This window comes from Phyllostomus hastatus, unplaced genomic scaffold (genome assembly GCF_019186645.2).
Source record: "Phyllostomus hastatus isolate PE091 unplaced genomic scaffold, TTU_PhHast_1.1 phas_contig_196, whole genome shotgun sequence".
Lineage (NCBI taxonomy): Eukaryota > Metazoa > Chordata > Mammalia > Chiroptera > Phyllostomidae > Phyllostomus > Phyllostomus hastatus.
The window spans coordinates 15,038,820-15,060,305 of record NW_025333709.1 but is presented as its reverse complement, the minus strand read 5'-3'; the positions used below and the strand labels follow the sequence as shown (position 1 = coordinate 15,060,305).

The window sequence follows — 21,486 nt, the reverse complement described above, 5'->3', positions numbered from 1 at the left end:
TGCAGCATTTTCACTGCAAGGCTTTGCCACCTAAGATACCTACAGAGCAGTGGTTTCTATCTCCTCTTTTTGTGTAAGCTTAAAACTGTGAATATTCCCAAGACTGCCATGAACATTACCAATCTGACTGAAAAGCTGTTATGCTTACGACTGTGCATTGTCTCGATATAACAAACCTACACAAATATTTATATAGATAACTACTGTAGTACCAATTATACAAGCCAAACCATACTACCTTCGACGCTTGCTCCTCCCCAGTAGCATGTTCAGGAAATAATTTACCCTTTTCACCTCATTAGGACGTCATTTAGTTCCCTGGAGCAGAAGCAGGCCTACGTGACACCACGAGGGTGTGCCAGGCCTATGGGGCATCCAGAACTGTGGGCAGGGTGTCTGAGAGATGGGCATTCAACATTCCTACAGTATTACTGCTGTTCAGGCAGAGAAGTAAACAGTAAGGAGCAGACCCTAAAAAGTTGGGGGTGACTCAATGACAACATCTGTGGTCAAGCAGTAATTTACCAAGTATGTCTGCTCAAAACGCCAAGGCACATATTTGAAGGGTTGCGGTCCTCTGCACTAAATACACTGCTGCCTTCCTAAAACATGGCCCACAAACCACAGGTTACATATAAAAAGTCCATCTTAAACCCTGCCTGTGAAAGGTTACTAGGAGAAACCAATTGTTATAACTAAAACATAGAGAGAATTTTACTATTTACAAATAACTTACACATGGTTTTACTTGACAATTATAACTTCACATATTAATCAACAGCTTACCTTACTTGATAGTCACAATGTGCCTGGCAGATAAACACAACAAAATTATCATTCTATACCTTATAGAGGTAGAACTTGAAGCTTGGGGAAATTATCTGTAACCTGCCCACAACACCTGAGTCTTTCTTAAGATTATCAACTTATTATTTGGTTCAATGTCATGAATCTCCCCCAAAAGCTACCTATAATATCTTAAACTTACACATCTAAGAAGTACTTGAAACACTGCAAAATAAGACTTCAGAGAAAGACTTGACAATCAACCATTTAAAAAAATGTGAAATTTAAGCTTGTCTGTTTCATACAAGCAATATAGTATTTTCCAATAATCCAAAAGGAACTTTTGCCTGAGAGTGTTACTGTAATGTTCTCAGGGGCTACAAAACCCTATATATAGCTGAAAATATCCATTCCTTTGGGTACATTAGCAATTAAACTCCCTATAGAATCAGTATAGTCCCTGTACATATCAAATTCTGCCTATATGAATCATATTGCAAGGTTTCAAAGTATTCTGAGTGCCCCATTTAAAAACCCTTTACTGAATCTTTACCATATACTAAACACTCTTTTGAGCCTAAGAATACACAAATAATTAGAAGAAATGTTAACTGCCACTAAGTAACTAACAGCCTTCGCCCGTGAAAATTACAATTTAGTATGACACTTCTAACAGAATTATACTGGGCCCTTTAAAAACACACAGATGGGACACTAACCCTAGCCTGGTGGATTGGGTTAGAACCACCTCAGACCCAAGTCTTGTGTAATAGCCAACTAACATCAGCACTTTTCACACACAGGGAGTTTAACTTTGTGTAGTTAATTCCATGCAGGGAACTCCAACTTCTTAAATATGGCTGGAGCACCAAATATGAAGGGAGAGAAAGGCAAACAGTTCATCTGGAGAAAGGTAAATGAAATAGAGAACCCTATATGCCATGCTAACATTTTTCTTGAGCACTTGCTTTGTACTCAAAAATTTAATCCTCACAACAACCCACTGAGCTAAGAATTATTTTGCAATTGATGTAAGAGGCAAGGAGAGGTTAGATCACCAGCCAATGTTACAGAAGTTTTAAGTGTCAGACAGAACTGGAACCCAGTTCAGATTAAATTCTAAATGTGAGCTCATAAACTATCCACTCTGCTGCCTCTCTTAATGCAGGCTGCTAGGGGGAGCCATTGAGAGGATTTGTAATGCCGGAGTGAAGTGATCAGATTTGCTCTTTAGAAAGACTGTAGAAGGTGGATAAAGGGGGTGAGTCTAGAAGCAGAAACTGCCCATGTCTACAGTAATCCAGGTGAGAAATTATGAGAGTATGAACTGTGGCAGTGAGGATGAAGGAGACAGATTCAAGCAATTTTTCAGAAGAAAAAAAATGATCTGTTCTCAGTGATTAAATGTAAAGGGTTAGTGTGTGAGAGGAACCCAGAAACCTGACTTGGAGAACTACATAGGACGTGATATCATCTACCAGGAATAGAAATGCAACAGGTTTTGTTGTGTGTGTGTGTGTGTGTGTGTGTGTGTGCACGCGTGCACGCACTCCCAAATGCAAAATACTCTCCTAAGCCAAGGCACAAGCCTGGTTGCTAAAAAATATTATTGAGAACAAGGCGAAGCATCCAAAATATAAGGAATATTTAAAGTTAATCATTCTATTAACAGACTTAGCCTAGAGTCTAATGAAAGCATTTTGTGCTACTATTTTTTAAAATATTGCCACATGCAGAAAACAAGTCACTAGAAGAAAAGCATCCCATAATTTTACAATGTTATTACATTTGAGTTTGACAGACCTTCAGTCTCTTACACAACACACACACACACCCTACCCTGTAATTTATTTTACTCCCCCCACCAAGCTTATAGGGGGGAAACTATCTGTTTTGTTACCCAAACTATAATACATATTTGGGGTTTTTTTCATCCCACTATCACCACTGTGACTTGCCAAGAACTTAGTTCATAACCTCCTATTTGACTTCCTATAAAATATGACCTACTTCACATCAGCTTAATTCAGTAACAATTCCTAGACTTTAACCACACTTTTCACCAAAGGATGCTCTCTGCAAATCCTAAAGCAGAGCAATCCTGTGCAGATGTGGCAAGTTGTTTCAATTCCCATTTTACTACACAGTTGGGAAATTGGCCCAGGGGAAGTAGAGTAACTTGGAAATAATCACAAAGCCTGGCGCCAAAAATAACAACTTTTAGTCAATCCATGAGAAAATACTGCCCCTAGTTGAAATAAAATGAAATTCAGTACTAGGAGAAAGCAAAATGCAAAATAATGTATTAAGCCAGGTCCCAGGGTTTTAAACTTTATTTTTAAAAATGACCAAATACTAGAATTAAGACAATTTACAAGAACTTTCAAACACACCATATTTCCCCCTAATACCTTATCTATCTAGAGTGCCAAAAATGACTTAATGAATTACAGCTGGCAAGAGTGGCTTTTCTCCCAAACCATTTTTTTTCTTAGCCACTTAAAAGACACTGATAGAAATCTGTTAGTATAGGACTAGAGGTAACTTTTTAAAATTTAACACATGGAGCATATATTAGAATAGATTTGAAAATACCGCAAGTGAACCTTGTATTTTTTCCTGAAAATATACTCTCTATAGACACATCTGCAATGTGCATGACCAATAAATTCAAAGATTTAATCATCAATAATCAGAAAGAAAGTCTCCCAACCACAGCTCATGCCATATGTTTCTAAATATGTGATTGTTTGATATAATCTAGTAAAAGCACCGTGTTATTCGGTCATGACATACAGGTCTTACACACATTCTGGAGACAAAAAACAACTTATTTTGTAAAAGTTGCTTTTATGATACTGGTGTGATCATTCTTATGTGCACAAGTCCTTCTATTACTACAATACTTAACATTTGCTTATAGTGTGAAACAATAGTGTGCTCAAGATTTTACCTTCAAAAGAGTGATTATATACTAAAAACATGTAAGGGAGACAAATGAATATCAGTAAAAATCCACTCATAGATCCCAGACTGCAAATTTTCACAAAAGCCTCACATATCACTTATGAAACATGATTAAAATTCACACAACTAATTCTAATCACCGCCTTCAAATAAAATGCTTTCCACTACACCAACATTCCTCACACTAAATCCTGTATCTCCTCTACTAGCAGCACTTTATGTGGAACTCTAGTTTATAAATGAAATGACACTCCAGATGATTTTATGGGTGACATGTCTTCTAAAAGTAGTGACCAACTAGTAGGGTGGAAATCTTGGTAAATCTAATTAATACCTCTTATTCCCAACATCAGAATATTCAGGTCCTTTAAATACACACCACCCTCCACACACACCCCACACACAACTCCAAGCTTTTAATACTACCATAACAATAAGCACTCTCAACATTTAAACCTCCTTTAACATTATAAGTGCCACTACCTTAAAACTATTACTTAAATGTCTTTCAATGCATTTCATTAACGCATTCTACAAAGGTTCTAGAAGCAGTATTCACCAATCAGAAACTGCAGTCTTTAAGTGTTTTCCTCATTTGAACTCCAAAGATGGAGCGGAGGAGTTGTCATTAATCTACAGAGCAAAAGCACTTAATTGTAAACATAATGATTAAGAAAAAGTAAAACAATTTATAAAGAAGGATGCCTCCTTTTTCCTTAAGAAACAGGAGTTACTCGTAAAATAACTGCACTCCATACCCATAGTCTAGAAAATGCTGACATTCTCCACCCCAATATTCACAAGTTTTTAACATCAAAATGGACTTAACTGCTACTCACATACCAAATGAATAACCAACGTGGATATCTGAAATTATTCTCACACACCAACAGAAAAATAAGTACCCTGCGTCTCTTCTAGCCGTCCTACAATACCCTCAGGTAAGCCAAAAGCAAAGCTAGGACAGTTGCCCTTGGCCTAGGACGTCAGAAATCAAGGACCCGGCGGGGGGGCGGCGCAGAACCAAAGACCCGATCTTTTTCCAGGGTTACTGTTTCCAAGCAAAACAGCCACAGGCCCGAAGAGAGACGGCGAAGAAAACTGGAGACACTGTAATCCTGAGAGAAACCTTGTGTGTGTGTTGGGGGGGGGGCGGTGAGTTGCACGTAATCCCGAGAGAAAGGAGTGCGGAGCGGAGCGCAGAGGAAAGTAAGTATCCTAACGCATCTTTCAGACCCACAAAAGCAACTAACCCTGGGGTCTACTGCACGTACAAGCACCAGATGGAGTCCCCTGGGCTGAGACAGTTCAGTTGACACACACAGTGGGTAGTGGATAAATCAACTGATGATGGGAGGGGAATGGAGGGGGGGGGGTGCCAAGCGAAAAAGCCACTGAGTGGGGCAGACAAAGCCTCTGGGGGTGATCAAGGACCAAACAGAGAGGTGAGAGGGTAACACATGAGAAAAATAATGGAAGAAAAATGAAAAGAAAACCAAATCTGGTGTCTGAGCTGTGGCAGGTCACTGGGGTACCAAACAGTGAGAGAAACAACAAAGGGGCACGGGAGAAAGAACAGCTGAGCGGAGGTGATTGAGAAGGGATGCGGGGCGCCACGGGTCGGACAAAGCGCCCAAGGCGGTGAAACAAAGGGCCGGGGGTAGAGAGTAGCCGGGGGCAACAGGGGAAGACAAAGCGCCCGGGGCCGGGGGCACCGGCCGGGCGAGAAGGCGACGACCACCGGAGGAACAAAGCTACGCGGGGCTGGGAGACAGGGCCCAGGGGCGGGGGGCGTGAGGCGCGCGGTCGGCACCGTACCCGCGGGCCCCGTGCGCCTTGCCACACTCACGCCTGCACCCGCCCGCCCAGCCGCCGTCGCCGCCCGCCCTCACGCGCCGGAGCCCCAGCCACCGCGGCGCAGCGCGAGCAGCGCACCGCCACACGCCGCCGCGCTCGGCGCACGCGTCACCGCCCCCGCGGCCCCCAGACGCCGAGCGCGCCGCGGTCTCGGAACGTGCCGACAGCCACGGGCTGCGAGACGCCCGCAACTTTCCCTGTTCTCAGCGCTCCGATTCCCCCAGACTTACCCTGTCACAACAGGCGCCATCTTCCACAAACTCTCGCCAAAACTCCAACCCTCGCGAGATTCCCCCGACGCCTTCCCTAGTCCCTCTCCCCCGCCCCTTCCCTTTTTCCTCACTCCTGATTCTAACCAGCCCCCGTGCTCCTTTCCCCTTCGCAGCCGCTGCGAACAGCCAGACGCCTCGCGCCGCCCGCGAAGTAGGGGATCCGGTCCACTGCCTTCCCTGGAAACCTACCCAAGCGATGGAGCATGCGCACGCGGCTCCTCCGCGGGCGAGCCCTCCGTGTGGTCCATGGGGAGTGCTCCGGTTATCCGGGTTTTGAGTCGCGCCCTAAGGGACGTACGTGGAGACTGAGGAAAACCGGAGGGGATTACAATGGGGACGGGGAATGGAGGGGTCAGGAGGCGGGGCCGAGGGGAAGGTCCTGGGAAAATCTGCCGCGTCTCACAGGCCTAGAAGAAACACCTCCTCAAATGGGTGTTTTCCAAGTGGCTTCCCGCTCACTCTGGTTCCCAGCCCTTTTCATTCATTCAAATATTCATTGGACGCCTCCTTTATGCAAATATCAGCTTTGGGTGCCGGAGCTACAGATGCCTGGAGTTCGGGCGAGCGACAAACCAGGAACTACCTTCATTCTTGCACCCCCCCCCCCGCCCGTGCTAGAGGGGAGAAGGACAAGTGTCCAACATGGTTCGACCCTCCAGAACTCTATAAATGGAAAACTTTTCCAGTTGAGCTCTGTCGCCTTAGCTTTCTGCTCCTTGGGTGTGAAGTGAGGTCAGGTCAAGGCCTCTGGCGAACGCATCCCTAACGTCCACCTCGCAGACACCCTCCAGAGCGCCGCGTATTTTACTCAGTGGTGAACAATGCGTTGGATTTGAGAGCAACTACTCCCAGTCCCGCGCTCCAACCAAAGGTCCCACTTGGGCAGAGAGTTGCCTGATGCGAGAGCCTCCCTAGGACCTCTCGCAGCCCCCAGCCGTGTGTGACCCCTGTGTATTTGGGACAGACTCTGCCTAGGCTCTCCCGTGGGCCTGGCACAGTGGACGACGCCGAAAAACTTAAGGCAACCTAAGCTTGAAAACCCGCCCCAACCCCGGAGCAAACTTGGACCTACTAGGCATTTAACAATAAGGAGCAGGGCGTGAGCTCCGCCCCCCACCTGCAACACACCCTGTTCTCCACCCCCTACCTGCAACATCCCTTTCTACCTATCCAGTCCCCCTGTCCCCGCCCGGCAGCCCGTGCCCTTTCAATTCCTAGAGATTCCCAGAATCAGCACTGCCTCCCGCAGGGAGCCCCAAAACCCGGAGAACTGGAATTCGATGCCCGAAACCTGCTGAACGCGCAGCAGGATTGGCGCGGCACTGCGCATGTGCCCAATGCGGGCAGCCTAGTCTCACGCTACACCTCCTTCCTACCGCCTTCCACTACTCCACTCAGACACAACACGGGCCGTGGGAAATTTATAAACCTCGCGAGAACGCGCCCACTGTTGTCTATGGTTTCTCCCCAAATCTCGCGGAGCCCAAGCGGGACAGGTGTTTGTCTAGTACAGCTACGGGCACTATTTGTGCCCCGCGTGTCCGGACGGCGGGCGGTCAGCGCCAGCGGGGTGGAAGAAGAGTAGCTCGCCGAGGAGGCGGAGCGGGTGGGCGCGTGGCGGGGAGCGCAGGGCGGGGAGGCCCGGAGGGGGCTCGACGTCTTAAACACTCTTGCCGCCTGACACTTTGTGGAAGTGGGTCGTTGCCGGGACGCGGGGTGGGGACGGCTCTAAACGAAGGGGGAGAAGTTTGGAGATGAAATACGCCTCCTGGTGCTGATGGTAAGAGGTCAAATTCTGGGGCAGAGGAGCCCCAGGCTAATTACCTTGGGGAGGTTTCCTGTCGCCCTTCACAAGCTTGGTACTTTCCTAAAATGTGTTAGACTACTCGCCGCCCCCGCCCCCGCCCCCTCCGCCTCCGGAAGCTGGCGGCCCCAGAGTCGGGTTTGAGTCATGCCCGGAGTCGCCTAGTCTGGCCACCACTTTTCTTGCTTTGAAACAAGTTAGGATTCTCTTAGCTACTCTCTTCTAGCAATTGGTTATTTTCTTTCTACTCTACCCGCTGGCCTCACGATTGGGTCGCCGGGTGGAGGACAGGTAAGCAAGCTGCTCACTGCGCTCTTGCTTTGTTGCCTTGTATAGATTCTGCCTTCCATTCATGGGCAGTTTTTTTAAATCTCACCCCTTACCTCAACTAATCTCTTCTAGCCTTTTAAAATGATCCTTATATAACCGTTTGTCCTTTTCTATTTTTTCTCTCACTAAATGACTTAAAGTACTGGATTTGCTTTCCTTCACTTTTGTGTTTGACGAAATATTCATTCCATTGTAAGTATTGTTTCATCAGCAGCTTTGCTGACAATTATTTTAAAAATGCATCCCTTCTGTTTGGATTATTTACTTGTCCAATGAGTTCCTGGTTACATTCTCTAATCAGACACATTTCAGGTTGCCCTAGCGTACCAGCCTAGCCTATCATTACCGGGGAACTGGTGTCCTAGTGACATCATAGACCCATACAAGTAGAATTGAGTTCACTTTTGAATTTTGGCGGACAGTGAGTCCCGTTCTGCTGGTTGTGTAGTGGACAAGAAATCTACTTTTTGAGTTGTTTTTCAAGGTTGTTACTTGTGTGTGCATTTATCCCTTCAATTAAGTATTTCACACAGCAAAAAAAAAAAGATATAAGGACATTTAATTCAATATATCAGTGCAGGTCTGATTTGGAACAAGATAGCTCAGGAGGAGAACAATGCCCAAGGGCACACATTCCTTGGAGACTCCATCCCAAGAAGGCATTTCAACCCAGGTTTAGTACAGGACATTAATCTACTTTTGGAACGATGGCCATCTGAGAACCCCAGCCATGAGAAACCATAGGAACCACGAATTAAATCACAACTCATCTTTACCCTAAAACATGTTTCTCTTGCATTCCCGTAAATGACAACTCCATCTTTCCACTTATTTAAAGCAAGACTTTGGAGTCGTTCTTGCCATCTTTTCCTCTCACATCCAACATCCAATGTAACAAATCCACACTGGCTCTGCTTTCAAAATATACCTACAATCCAAACAGTCCCACACCTCCGTCCCTACCAGCCCAGCCTAATCCATCTCATTTCTCACATGGTTTATAGGAATTCTCCTAACTGGTTCTCCTTTCATTCCTGCCTTTCTCCAGTCTGTTCTCAATAGAGCATTCAGAGTAGCCCTCTAGAACTTCTCGCTGGTTTTTCCATTTCACTTTGAGGACCTACACAATCTGTCCTGCCACTCCGACAAACCAGCCACCTGCATGCCACCCACCCACTCTGCCTCCCTGACCTCATCATTCACCTCTTCTTCCTCTTCCCCTTGTTCACTGAGCTCTACCTAACCAGCAGCCTTCCTTGCTATTCCTAGAACATAATCACTCCTGCTTTTGCTCTTTCCCTCAGATGCCTTATGGCTCATTCCTTCACCGTTTTCAGGTCTCTGCTTAAATGTCACCTCAGTGAGGCCTTCTGTGACCACCCTTCACAAAAGTGACTTCTCATACTCCCTATTCCCTCCTTCATCTGTCCTACAGCACTTATCATAAGCTAACATACTATGTATCATGCTTGTGTGTTGCGTTTACTCTCTGCCTCTTCCCATTATAAGGTAGTCTTAAGTGCAGGGACTTTTCTCTGATTTTTTCATTGTTCAAGCCTCAGCCACAAGAACAATGCCTGGTGGTGTGATGGACACTCAGTAAGCATCCGTAGAATGAATGGATGTCTTCCATTTTAGAATGGAATGGAAATGATTCTGAGGGCTCAGTAAGCCTTCTAGGATGCAAACCAGTGTTGGAGTTAGACCAGCAGTGATCCCCCCAGTGCCAGCCTGCCTGCAGAGGAAAAGGAGACCATAGGGCAACTGCCTGTGTTGACTTTTTGCCAGAAAGTTCTTATTCCTGGGTTAGACCAGTAGATGAGCTTAGAGTTACTCGAAGATTTTCTGAGACTCTCCATTTTAGAACCTCAGCAGAGAAAGCATTATCAGAAGGATATTTAAAAAAAAACAAAACAGGTCTTCTCATGTGTTGCTAGTGGGAGTGAAAATGGCTGTAATCTTTATGAAAACCATTTTGATAAAATTTACCGCCACCTGTTAATCTTATAGTTCCATTTCTAGAAATCTGTCTTATAACTGTACTCACAGATGTGAAATTACTTATATTGCAGCATGATTGATGGGAGAAAATATGTTATCTAATTGTCAATCAAGAGATATCTTATTTTTTTAATCATGATATATTTATACATTTTAATAGGTATGCATTTGTTAATAAGCCAAGGCTGCTTTTTATGTACTTATGTAGAAGGATTACAACCTTTAAAAAACAATGTACAAAATACTGATAGATAAATATACACTTATTTGCCTACATGTATCTAAAATGGCTCTGGAAGGACACACTAAAAACTGTAACACTGACCACTTAGCTCTAAGGGACTCAAAGGCTGGAGGACGCAGGTGAGGAGGTGGCTTGTCTCACAGCCAGCTATCTCAGATCCTTGAATTTTGTACCAAGTGCATGTACCGCCTATTCAAAATATAAAAAATAAAAAGGGGAGAAAAGAAAGAAAAGGAATAAATGTGCAAGAAGGAATAATTGACCAAATAAAATTGTTTCCTTTCTTCCACTTGCTATAAAACTATTTTCTAATAGGAGTTATGAACATGGTATACCATCTCAGTAGAATTAAGAACCATAGAACCGTCAGCTCTTTGCCCCAGGCATTTGGTAACACTGAATTCACTGTCTGTTCAAACAGCAAGTTCAGTCTTGATTTGTGGTGGTTTACATCAGGCATAATCTTTGGTGGTTTACGAATATGGATAATGCAGGGACCTCAGGGGACTTCCTGGCTAACAGAGTACACAGACTAGTCGCAGTATAACTCCAGGATAGAGAACTGAGTTTAATGGCGCTGGGGCACAATGGAAGAAGCACGTAACTGTTGCCTGGTGGGCCCAGGGAAACTTTGCAGAGGTGATTTTTGAACTTTTAGTGGAGTGGGAATTCCAGAGACAATAGTAGGAGGAAGTGTGAGAAGCACAGGAAGCAGCTTGTTCAGGCTCCGAGGTGTGAAAGAGCATCTTGTGTTCAGGGGAACTCCAGGTGTGAGGTTGGTGCAAGTAGAAGCCGGGACAGGGGAAGGTGGGTAGGCATCCTAAGCATGGTTCTCAAGACCTGGTAAAAAGGTGGTGGGGCAGGCATGAGAATCACCTGGGTCCCACTCTCTAAATCTAAATGAGCAAATCTGGGCTGAAACCAGGGACAGGCATTTATTTCTAACAGGCTGGTCACGGATTCTTTGTTGTAGGAGTTAGGTGCACTATTTCTTCAGGAATTTCACATTAAAGGGAGTAATGGTATATAGTTTATTTTTTAAACAATAAATGAAACATGTAAATATTAAAAGGAATGAATTTGTTGAGCCACTAAGTGTATATCAAATGGGCATATGAAGCAGTTAATGGCGGTGAGATAAACATTCTGGAAGGGGTCACGTTTGGCTGTGGTTGTCTAAACACAGTGACACGTTTCAACATTGCTGTCATTCTAAGGTTAAGTTATGCCATCTCGTACTAATGAGACACATTAAAGCACTGGAAATTTTACTAAGCAGCCTCATGATGGAGAACACGATGGGCTCCTGTGCCACACCACATGCTGCTGGCTATCACTTAGATACCTTATTTAACCTGTCAGTGAGTGCCTCAGTTTTCTCATCTGTGAAATGGGGAGAAAAGCACCTAAGTCACAGGACTGTCATGAGGATTCAGAGTGCTTATTATGTCCAAAGCAGGGGTCCTCAACCTCCGGACCTTGGCCTGGCTCCAGTCCGGGCCTGCTGGGAACCAGGCCACACAGCAGGAGGGGAGCTTGAACGCAATGCATTTGAGTCGTCCCCAAACCGTCCTCCCCACCTTGCCCATGGAAAGATTGTCTTCCACAAAACTAGTCCCTGGTGCCAACAAGGTTGGGGACCGCTGGTATAAAGCACATAGAATGATACCTGTAAATTAATGGTTATAGTAATATTAGTTTTTACCACTATAATATTTAATAAATCCATACGTTGCATTCATCTCATGAAAATTGTTGCAAACCTGTCAAAATACCTTTAAAACTTCAAAAGTCAATGTTAAACTGGCCAAATATAGTGATAATTTTATCCAGATTGGTGTTCGCTCATTTCTTTGTCATATCCCACAAAAAAACGTCAATATCATTATTATTGTTATTTAATTTCTAAGAGGTTCACATGCTCAAAAAGGCTGAGAAACACGTTGAAGATGGCCAGTGACGGCCTCTGAGGGTGGAAAGATGTGACCAGACGTTGAGGTGGCTGCACACCTAAGAAAGCCACCTTGTCACTAACGTTAGAAACCAGGAGCTGTTCACACCACAGAAGTTCATTAACTAATGCTTTTCACTCCTCTTTATGTCTCCCTTTTAAAAATAAGAGTATCCCTATTGTTTTTTTTACTGTGTTAATCAAGGTTAATAAAATGTACAGAAGATTGAAAGAGTGGCAAGAAGGATTTCATCAAACTATGCAATTCTGTAAGGAAAATAAGCTCTAATGCTAGGATTGCAAGAAATGAAGAGAATACTGAAAATGAGTCATGCAGTGGGCTTCAGGAGAACTTGAAACATAAAAACAAATGTTCATTTTTTTTCCCCAGTGGTGTTTGATTTTCACAGGATTCTTTGACCCTGAGGATTTTCTTTTTTCTTTCTTTTTGTCTCCTCTTTGTTTTTTTTTGTTTGTTTGTTGTTGTTGTGTCCCCCCCCCCCCTCCCAAGTTAAGCTTTGCTTAAGAAGAAACATTCATCTAGACTGGTAGGAGAGGATGTGGGCAAGGTGGCAGCTGGAGGACCGGGTGGGCGAGGTGGTGGCTGGTGGATTAGGCAGTCCCACAGGCATGCAGATAAACTGGGGGAAACAACTGGAGAGCGAGACAGACCACTCAAGCCAGGGTTCCAGCACAGTGAAATAAAGCCTCACAACTTCTGGCTGGAGGTTGAGGTGTCGGGAAAAACTCCCAGCCTCACAGGAGAGTTTGCTGGAGAGACCCACAGGGTCCTAGAATGTACACAAACCCACCCACCTGGGAATGAGCACCAGAAGGGCCCCATTTGCTTGTGGGAAGTGGGGGAAGTGACAGAAAGCCAGCCAAGAGCTGAGCAAGCAACATTGTTCCCTCTCTAGCCTCTCCCCCACATACAGCACCACACACATGGAGGTAGATTGCCCCATCCTGGTGAATACCTAAGACTCTGCCCCTTACTACATAACAAGCATACTGAGATATATATATAGATAGATATAGATAGATAGATATAGATAGATATAGATATATACACACACATACACACACATAGCACAAATGAAAGAACAGATCAGAGCTCCAGAAAAAGAACTAAGAGGTGAAGAGGCAGCCAACCTATCAGATGCAGAGTTCAAAACACTGGTAATCAGGATGCTCACAGAAATGACTGAGTATGGTCACAAGATAGAGGAAGAAGTGAAGGCTATGAAAAGTGAAATAAAGGAGAATATACAAAGAACCAACAGTGATGGGAAGAAAAATGGGACTCAAATCACTGATTTAGAGCAAAAGGAAGAAATAGACATTCAACCAGAACAGAATGAAGAAACAAGATTTTAAAAAATGAGAGGTTTAGGAACTTCTGGGACAGCTTTAAATGTTCTGACATCCGAATTATAGGGGTACCAGAAGGAGAAGGAGAGCAAGAAATTGAAAGCTTATTTGAAGAAATAATGAAAGAGAACTTCCCCAATCTGGCAAAGGAAATAGACTTAGAGGAAGCCCAATGAGTCCCAAAGAAGTTGGGCCCAAGGAGGAACACACCAATGTACATCATAATTACATTACCCAAGATTAAAGATGAGAGAATCTTAAAAGCAGCAGGAGGAAAGGAGACAGTTATTTACAAAGGAGTTTCCATATCAGCTGATTTTTCAAAAGAAACCTTGCAGGCAAGAAGGGCTGGAAAGAAGTATTGGAAGTCATGAAAGGCAAGACCCATATCCAAGATTACTCTATCCAGCAAAGCTATCATTTAGAGTGGAAGGGCAGATAAAGTGCTTCCCAGATAAGGTCAAGTTCAAGGAGTTCATCATCACCAAGACCTTATTATATGAAATGTTAAAGGGAGTTATCTAAGAAAAAGAAGATCAAAACTATGAACAGTAAGATGACAATAAACTCACAACTATCAACAGCTGAACCTAAAACAAAAACAAACTAAGCAAACAACTAGAACAGGAACAAAATCACAGAAATGGAGGGTTATCGGTGTGGGGGGTAGGGGGGTGGAGAGTGGGGGAAAAGGTACAGGGAATAAGAAGCATAAATGGTAGGTATAAAATAGAGAGGGGGAGATTAAGAACAGTATAGGAAATGTAGAAGCCAAAGAACTTATATGTATGACCCATGGACACAAACCAAGTGGGAGGGTACGATACTGGTGGGAGGTCGTACAGGGTGGAAGAGAATAAAGGGGAGAAAAAAAATGGGAGAACTGTAATAGCATAATAAGTAAAATATATTTAAAAAGTGTAGCAAGAAAAAGCATGAGCCATTTAGTGATGTGGACAAGAATAGAATCAAATGCACATTTTGTAAGAATAATGTCTGCACATCTAATAATTTGTTAGGAGCTTTCATAGCTAGTGTAATTGGAAGAAAATGTTACCATGTGTGATTGATATATCTTGTTCTTTGTATGGCATGAACAAAATAAAGCCAGTTGACACTAACTATACAAAAATGACAGCATCATATGAATCATAAAATTCCAGTGATCTGTTTATGAAAGACTACAAATAAACTTTGATTTCCTAAACGTTCTCCTTTGCCATGTATCATGGATGGCGGTGGTTTGGGGTTTCTGTATTGAGGCAATGTTGCATACCCATAGTTCATGAAACAGCTGGGGTGTGAAGGAAAGAGCATTGGACTCAATGACCATTGAGTCCAGCCTTCCCCACCAGGCAGCTGGCTAATTGTGGGCTACCTAATTTTTCCTCATCTGCAAATGGGGAACCTAAGAGTTGTTGCTTAGTGTCATTTTGAGAATTACTCGAGAAATTAAAGGAAATAACTGGGGACATAGTAAGTACTCAATACTTAGGAAATTCTCCCACCCATAACAATGTTCAGTATCCTTTTCTATTTGACGGACTAATACTACCTGCCTTAGAGATTTGTTGCACAGATCAAATAAGATATTTATGTAAATAATGAACTAAATTGTCTTTGAATAAGTTTATTCTTTATTTTTGTTTGGTACATTTATTTGTAAAAATTTGACTATGGTTTTATAGTAAATCAATGGAACAAAAAAATCCCCACGTTTTCTTCTCTGGCCCCGGTTACTATTAACCTTGGCACCAATGGCCAGTTGTCAGTTTTTCAAAGAAAGCCGGCCAGAGATGTTTCACTCTGCATCTGTATTGTTCTGTGCCCCAGATAGTGTCATGATAAGCATACACTCATAGGTGATGTTTGTGGCTAGCACCCTCGGCCAAAATAGACTAAGAAGGTAAAATGTGGAACCATTCCATTTAAGCACTGACAAATACTGAGAGAGAGTCAGCAATTCCCATCTTGTAAAATACCTCACTCTGTCAAAGACAGCCAACAAGAATCCCCTTGAACATCACACTCGGCTTGGGCGTTTTAACTTTTACTATCACTGTTATGTCAGTGCATCAAAGTTTATCATTTTAATTAATTTTTAAAGTGTAATTAGGAAGTTTTCAATTTTTAAAGTCATGTCAACATGGGGGAATGTAAAAATGTGAAATTACTGCAGAAAAAAAATAATTTCTAATGAAGCTATTATTAAATATTGAGGACAGGCTTGGTTTTATGTAGTAGATACGTCTGAAAAGTTTCAACTCAACCCATAATGTATTTAATTTGTAAAAAGCATTAGAGAAGCTTTCAAGACTCTGTGTTAGGAATTATAACTGGTATAGTTCCTATTTGTACTTTTTCTTACTTCAATGATTATTTAACTAGATTCTGTCATGATTAGCATCCTGTCGAAGGTGAAATAAATTATATTAAGGTGTTATAAATATCCCAGTAGTGGAAAAATATTTCTCAAGATCCCAACTACAAGTCACCTCCCATTAAGTACTTTGGAAAAATTTGGAAATTTATGCATGCTTCTTTTTTTTTTCTTTTCTTCTCTCCTAGCTTTCCAAACACTTGGCTTAAACACTACCCTCAGAATTACTTTAGACTTCAGTGAGAGTTATAAACTGTCGTCTGGGAGAAGCATTTGGCTTCTACTTTTCAAGTCTAAAGTTCTCCAGAAATGTTCTTATGAAATGTGAATCTGATTTTCATCACATACTTTTACCTACAGAGCATCATATTTTCCTTCACCAGCAAACACTAAGTATTTTATTTTTAAATAGCACAGCTATATCTGTATTTGCATGGTACTTTCCAAGTGTCTGAAATAGTCACCAAATCACAAAATCTAGGCAAAAACAAAGGACTTAAGAACTGAAAGATAACTTCGGAAAAACAGATTACAGCAAAAGTATTTGGTTTTATGCAATAGAGGGTTTTCAAAAAGTGGTGTGCCAATGCAACACACAGCAGATCAGCTTTCTATTTAAAGGGATACTGTGATATATATAATTTGCAAAGTGACAATAACATGACTAACTGCACTAATCTAAGACTTCCTACAAACATTCAATCAGTCCTCAGGACAAAGCTGCAGGTAAATAGCTTTATCCCTGTTTTTACAGATGAGGCTCAGAGAGTATGACTTGCACAAGTTACACTTTTAGAAGTAGAATTCATGATTGCCACGGTGTTCTTTATTTTTTCCTATAGAAATTTAAATTACTTTATTATCACAACCTGAGAGAGAATATCTTGTGTCAAATATGCAGACTACCAAATTATAATTTTAATACATTATTTACAAAAATTGCTAAGAAATGCAAAAAAAAATTAAATAGCTGGTAACACCCTCTCTCTCTCTCTCTCTCCACACACACACACACACACACATCTTATGAACTAGTAACAGTGAGTGGCTAAGGATGGGTGGTCAAGACAGTAAAAGACCTAATACTGTTGTGGATTTTTTGCCATGTTTATTATTTAAAAAAAATAATTCACCAAAGACATCTCAAGAAAAGAAAACTGCAGACCAATTAGTACAGACACAAAAATCTTCAACAAAATACTGGCAAACATCAAACTAGGAATAGAAGGCAACTCCCTCAGCCTGCTAAAGGGTATTTATGAGAAATTCAGTATCAGCTTCATATTTAAAGGTAAAAGTCTGATGTTTTCCAACTAACATCAGGAAAAATACAAGGATTTCCTTTCATATCACTTATGTTCCACACTATATTGGAGATTTTCACCTGGCAATTTAGCAACAAAATGAAACAGAAGACATCTAGATTGGAGAAGAAAAGGTAAAACTATCTCTATTTGCACATAACATGATCTTACAAATAGAAAATTATAAGGACTTTACTAAAAATTATTAGAGCTGAGATCCAAATTCAGCAAGGTTGCATGATACAAGGTCAATATACAAAAAGCAACTGTGTTTCTATATGTTTGCAACGGGTAATTCAGAAATGATATTAAGAAAACAATCCCATTACAATAAAAAACAATAAAATATTTGAAAATAAATTAAACAAAAAACATTTTAATTCTTATACTCTGGAAACTATAAAACAGCCTTGAGCCCTGGCAGGTGTGGCTCAGTGGATTGAGCGCCGGCCTGTGAACCAGAGTCGCTAGTTTGATTCCCAGTCAGGACACATGCCTGGGTTGTAGGCCAGGTCCCCAGAAGGGGGCATGTGAGAAGCAACCACGCATTGAGGTTTCTCTCTCTCTTTCTTTCTCCCACCCTTCCCCTCTGTCTAAAAATAAATAAATAACATTAAAAAAAACAGTCTTGAAAGAAATTTTGAAAGATCTGAATAAACGGAAAGATTTTGCATTTTCATGAATTGAAAGATACTATTATTAAGATCACAACATTCTTCAAATTGATCTATAGATTCAACATAATCACTATCAGAATTCCAACTGCCCACTTTGTAGAAATTAACCAACTTCCTAAAATTCACATAGAAATTTAAGGAATTCAGGATAGCCAAAACAGTCATGAAAAGAACAAAGTTGGAAGATTTAAATTTACTACAAAGCTGCAGTAATCAAGACCATGCAGTACTGGTATACAGTAGACATACAGATCAGTGGAATAGAATGGAGAGTCCAGACATAAACCCTCACTTTTATGGTCAGCTGATTTTCAACAAGAGCCCCAAAACAATTCAATGGGGAAAAAATAGTCTTCAAGAAATGGTGCTAGGACAATGGGATATCCACATGCAAAAGAATGAAGTTGGGCCAGAACTTCACAGAATATATAAAAATGACCTTAAACTGGATCTAGACCCAAATGTAAAAACTAAAACTATAAAATTCTTAGAAGAAAGCATAAGGGTAAATCTTCATAACTGTGGTCTAGCAATGATTCCTTAGATATGACACCAAAATTGCAAGCAACAAAAGAAAAAAATAGATAAGTCTGACTTCATCAAAACTAAACCTTTGTGCATCCAAAGACACTCTCAAGAAAGTGAAAAAGACATACCATAGAATGGGAGGAGATATTTGCAAATCATATATCTGATAAAGATCTAATCTCCAGAATATGTAGATATATAAAGAAATCTTAAGACGGAATAATTGAAAGACAAATAATTCAATTTAAAAGTGGGCAAAGGATCTAAATAGATGTTTCTCCAAAGAAGATATGCAAATGACCAATAAGCACATGGAAAAATATTCATCATCATTAGCCATGTGAGAAATGCAAAGCAAACCCACAATTAGGTGTCATTTCACACCCACTAGGATGGCAATAATCAAAAACACAGGTAATGACAAGTGTTGGCAAGGATGTAGAAAACTGAAGCACTCATACATTGCTGGTTGGAATGTAACCTGAAAAGGTTAAAGATAACAGTTACCATATGATGCAGGAATCCCACTCCTCAATATATACCCCAGAGAACTAAAAACCTGTGTCCACACAAAAACTTGTACATAAAGATTCATGGCAGCATTAATCATAATAGCCAAAAAGTAGAAACAGCCCTAATATCCATCAACTGAAGAATGGATAAATAAAGTGTGGTATATCTATACAATGGGATGTTAGGCCACAAAAAGAAATGAAATACTAATACATTGTTTCAAGATGAATGTTTAAAATATGCTAAATGAAAGAAGTGAGTCACAAAAGATCCCAAATTATATGATTCTATTTATAAAAAATGTCCTGAATCGACAAACCTATAGAAAGTAGATTAATGGTTACCTGGGGAGTTTGGGACTAGAGGGTGCTGCAGTTAACAGGATTTCTTTTCAGAAGGATGAACATGTTCTAAAATGACTGTGGTGGTGATGTACAACTCTGTGAACATACTAAAAACTAGTGAATGTACACATTAAATGGATGAATCATATAGTATGTAAAGTATATCCCAATACAGCTTTTTTCTAAACAGCAGAAAAAAAATTAAATTTAACTTTATTTAATTAAATGCTTTAAAATTCCTGTGCTCACAGACTTTATCTTAGTCATAGGCTGATATAAATGGTCAAGTGAGGGCAAATAAATAATAAACTCCATAAAAAGTCAGGGAATAGTTGATTTACCCTCTAGCTTCATAGTAAGTTTGAGATTATATTTCTTACAGGGATAAACCTTCTTAACACTTCAGAAGTGAATTGATTTTTTTAAAAGATAATTTATTGTCAAATGAAGAAGTCACAAAGCAAAAGGGAGTGGAACAGATGTAAAAGACAAATGGTTTTTGTCAAACACTATTGTGGACTTCGTAAGGTTAGAAACAGGAAAAGTGTCAAATAAAAAGATAATCGTTCTTTTTTAAAAGGTCTGGATTTGAAAAGAAAACTTTTCTCTGAAAATACGAATCATCCTTACTACATAAAAGCCATAATTTAAGAGCCTGAATAAAAGATCTTTTAATTCATAAGTACCATATTTTTTGGACCATAAGATGCACTTAGGTTTTAGAGGAAAATAGGAAAAAAAAATGTGAAGCCCAAAATGTGGTAGAATATTTAATAACATAAATAACATAATATTTCACCAATGAAAATGTAAAGCTACATTCAGACTAGAAGGCGCACCTCCCCCTTTTCTTCTCAAATTTGCGGGGGGGAAGTGCATCTTATAGTCCGGAAAACACGGCAAGTAAACTGCATCTTCTAGCTAAACTTAAGAATGTTTGGTTTGTTTCTATTTTATTGAATGTATTGGGGTGACACTGGTTAATAAAATTAAATAGGTTTCAGGTGTATGACTCCATAATCATTCATCTGTATATTGTATTGTGTTCCCCACCCCAAGGGAACTGGTCTTATTTTAATATAAAAAAGAATAGTGGAAACTACTGAGTATCGACTTAATCCGAGGGACTTCATAAACGTGATCTTATTTGACCCTCCCACACCTATTTCCCTTTTGACAGCCAGGGAAGCGATGGCCAGGTTAAGTGGCTTTCCCCAGCTCATACTAGAAGTTACGGGTATAGCTAGAAAGTGAATGCTAGGGCCCTTCTAATCTTCCCTACGACATGCTGGTGCTGGCCTGCTGAGTCACCTTACCCCTCCTTTACCAGTGGTGAAATTAAGAACACAAAGACCTCGGGATTTGTAAGGGGAATTACATAAAGGGCATGCGAATGTTACTTGGAGAGCCTAAGGATCAGGGCACCACCTCTAGGCCACTCTGGAGAGCTGGTGATGGCGGTTGGAAATAGATCTTCCTTATTTTCAAATGTGGAAGATAAGATGAAGAAATTGAAAAGAAAACCCCAAAGATACCTTCCTGGTCTAAAGTTTAATCAGTGTAAGGCTCTATCTCAAAGGAGCTGAAGGTACCTTAGAATTCAAAAGACTATTTCTTCCTCTCCAGACTTAATCTTCCCCTAGGGTACATAATTGAAATACCACCTGCAGGGCCGCAGGGTAAATTCCGTCAGCAAGTGAAGGCCCCTGTCTGGAAGTCCAGGTGGGATCAACTGAGTCTGTCTCAGTGTAACCACATGAATTTGCTATCAGGTCATTTATAGCCTCTGCACCACCCTATGCTTATACCAGTCAGGGCCCTGATGCCTCAGTTTACCCTCTCCTACTTTCACCTTACTGAATCTGTTCCTCTGTCATCCACTGATTCAAAATGGAATATTTATGGACTGCCCTTGAGGAGCCAGACACTGTTCTAGGCACTGAGGAGGCAGGTTGGAGCCCGTAAAACAAGATCGCTGCCTTCAGGAGGCTTGTGCTCAAGGATGGAAACAAAGAGAATAAAAGTGTAAACAAATAAAGAAGACCATTTCAAATAATGATAAAAACTATGCAAAAATTAAACAGGAGTGAAAAATGCCAGTGGGTGAAGGAAGCTGACTTTATTTAGATACACGGCCCTCTTGACGGGAAATTCCTT

General features: G+C 41.4%; 1 protein-coding gene across 7 annotated transcripts in view; it reads right to left on the bottom strand.

Moving 5' to 3' along the window:
* The window catches only part of RBPJ (recombination signal binding protein for immunoglobulin kappa J region), a 216,859-nt gene that overhangs the window by 105,175 nt on the left and 90,198 nt on the right, over nt 1-21,486 (bottom strand). For 4 of the 7 annotated variants that reach the window (XM_045834246.1, XM_045834251.1, XM_045834248.1 and 1 more), the window contains exon 1: nt 5,841-6,057. The exons of 2 other annotated variants lie outside the window; for them this stretch is intronic. Coding sequence is in view for 2 of the 5 variants with exons in the window: in XM_045834250.1 (XP_045690206.1) it covers nt 5,841-5,860 (20 nt within the window). In the remaining 3 variants the exon portion in view is untranslated. One more of the 7 variants, XM_045834245.1, reaches the window with a different exon arrangement.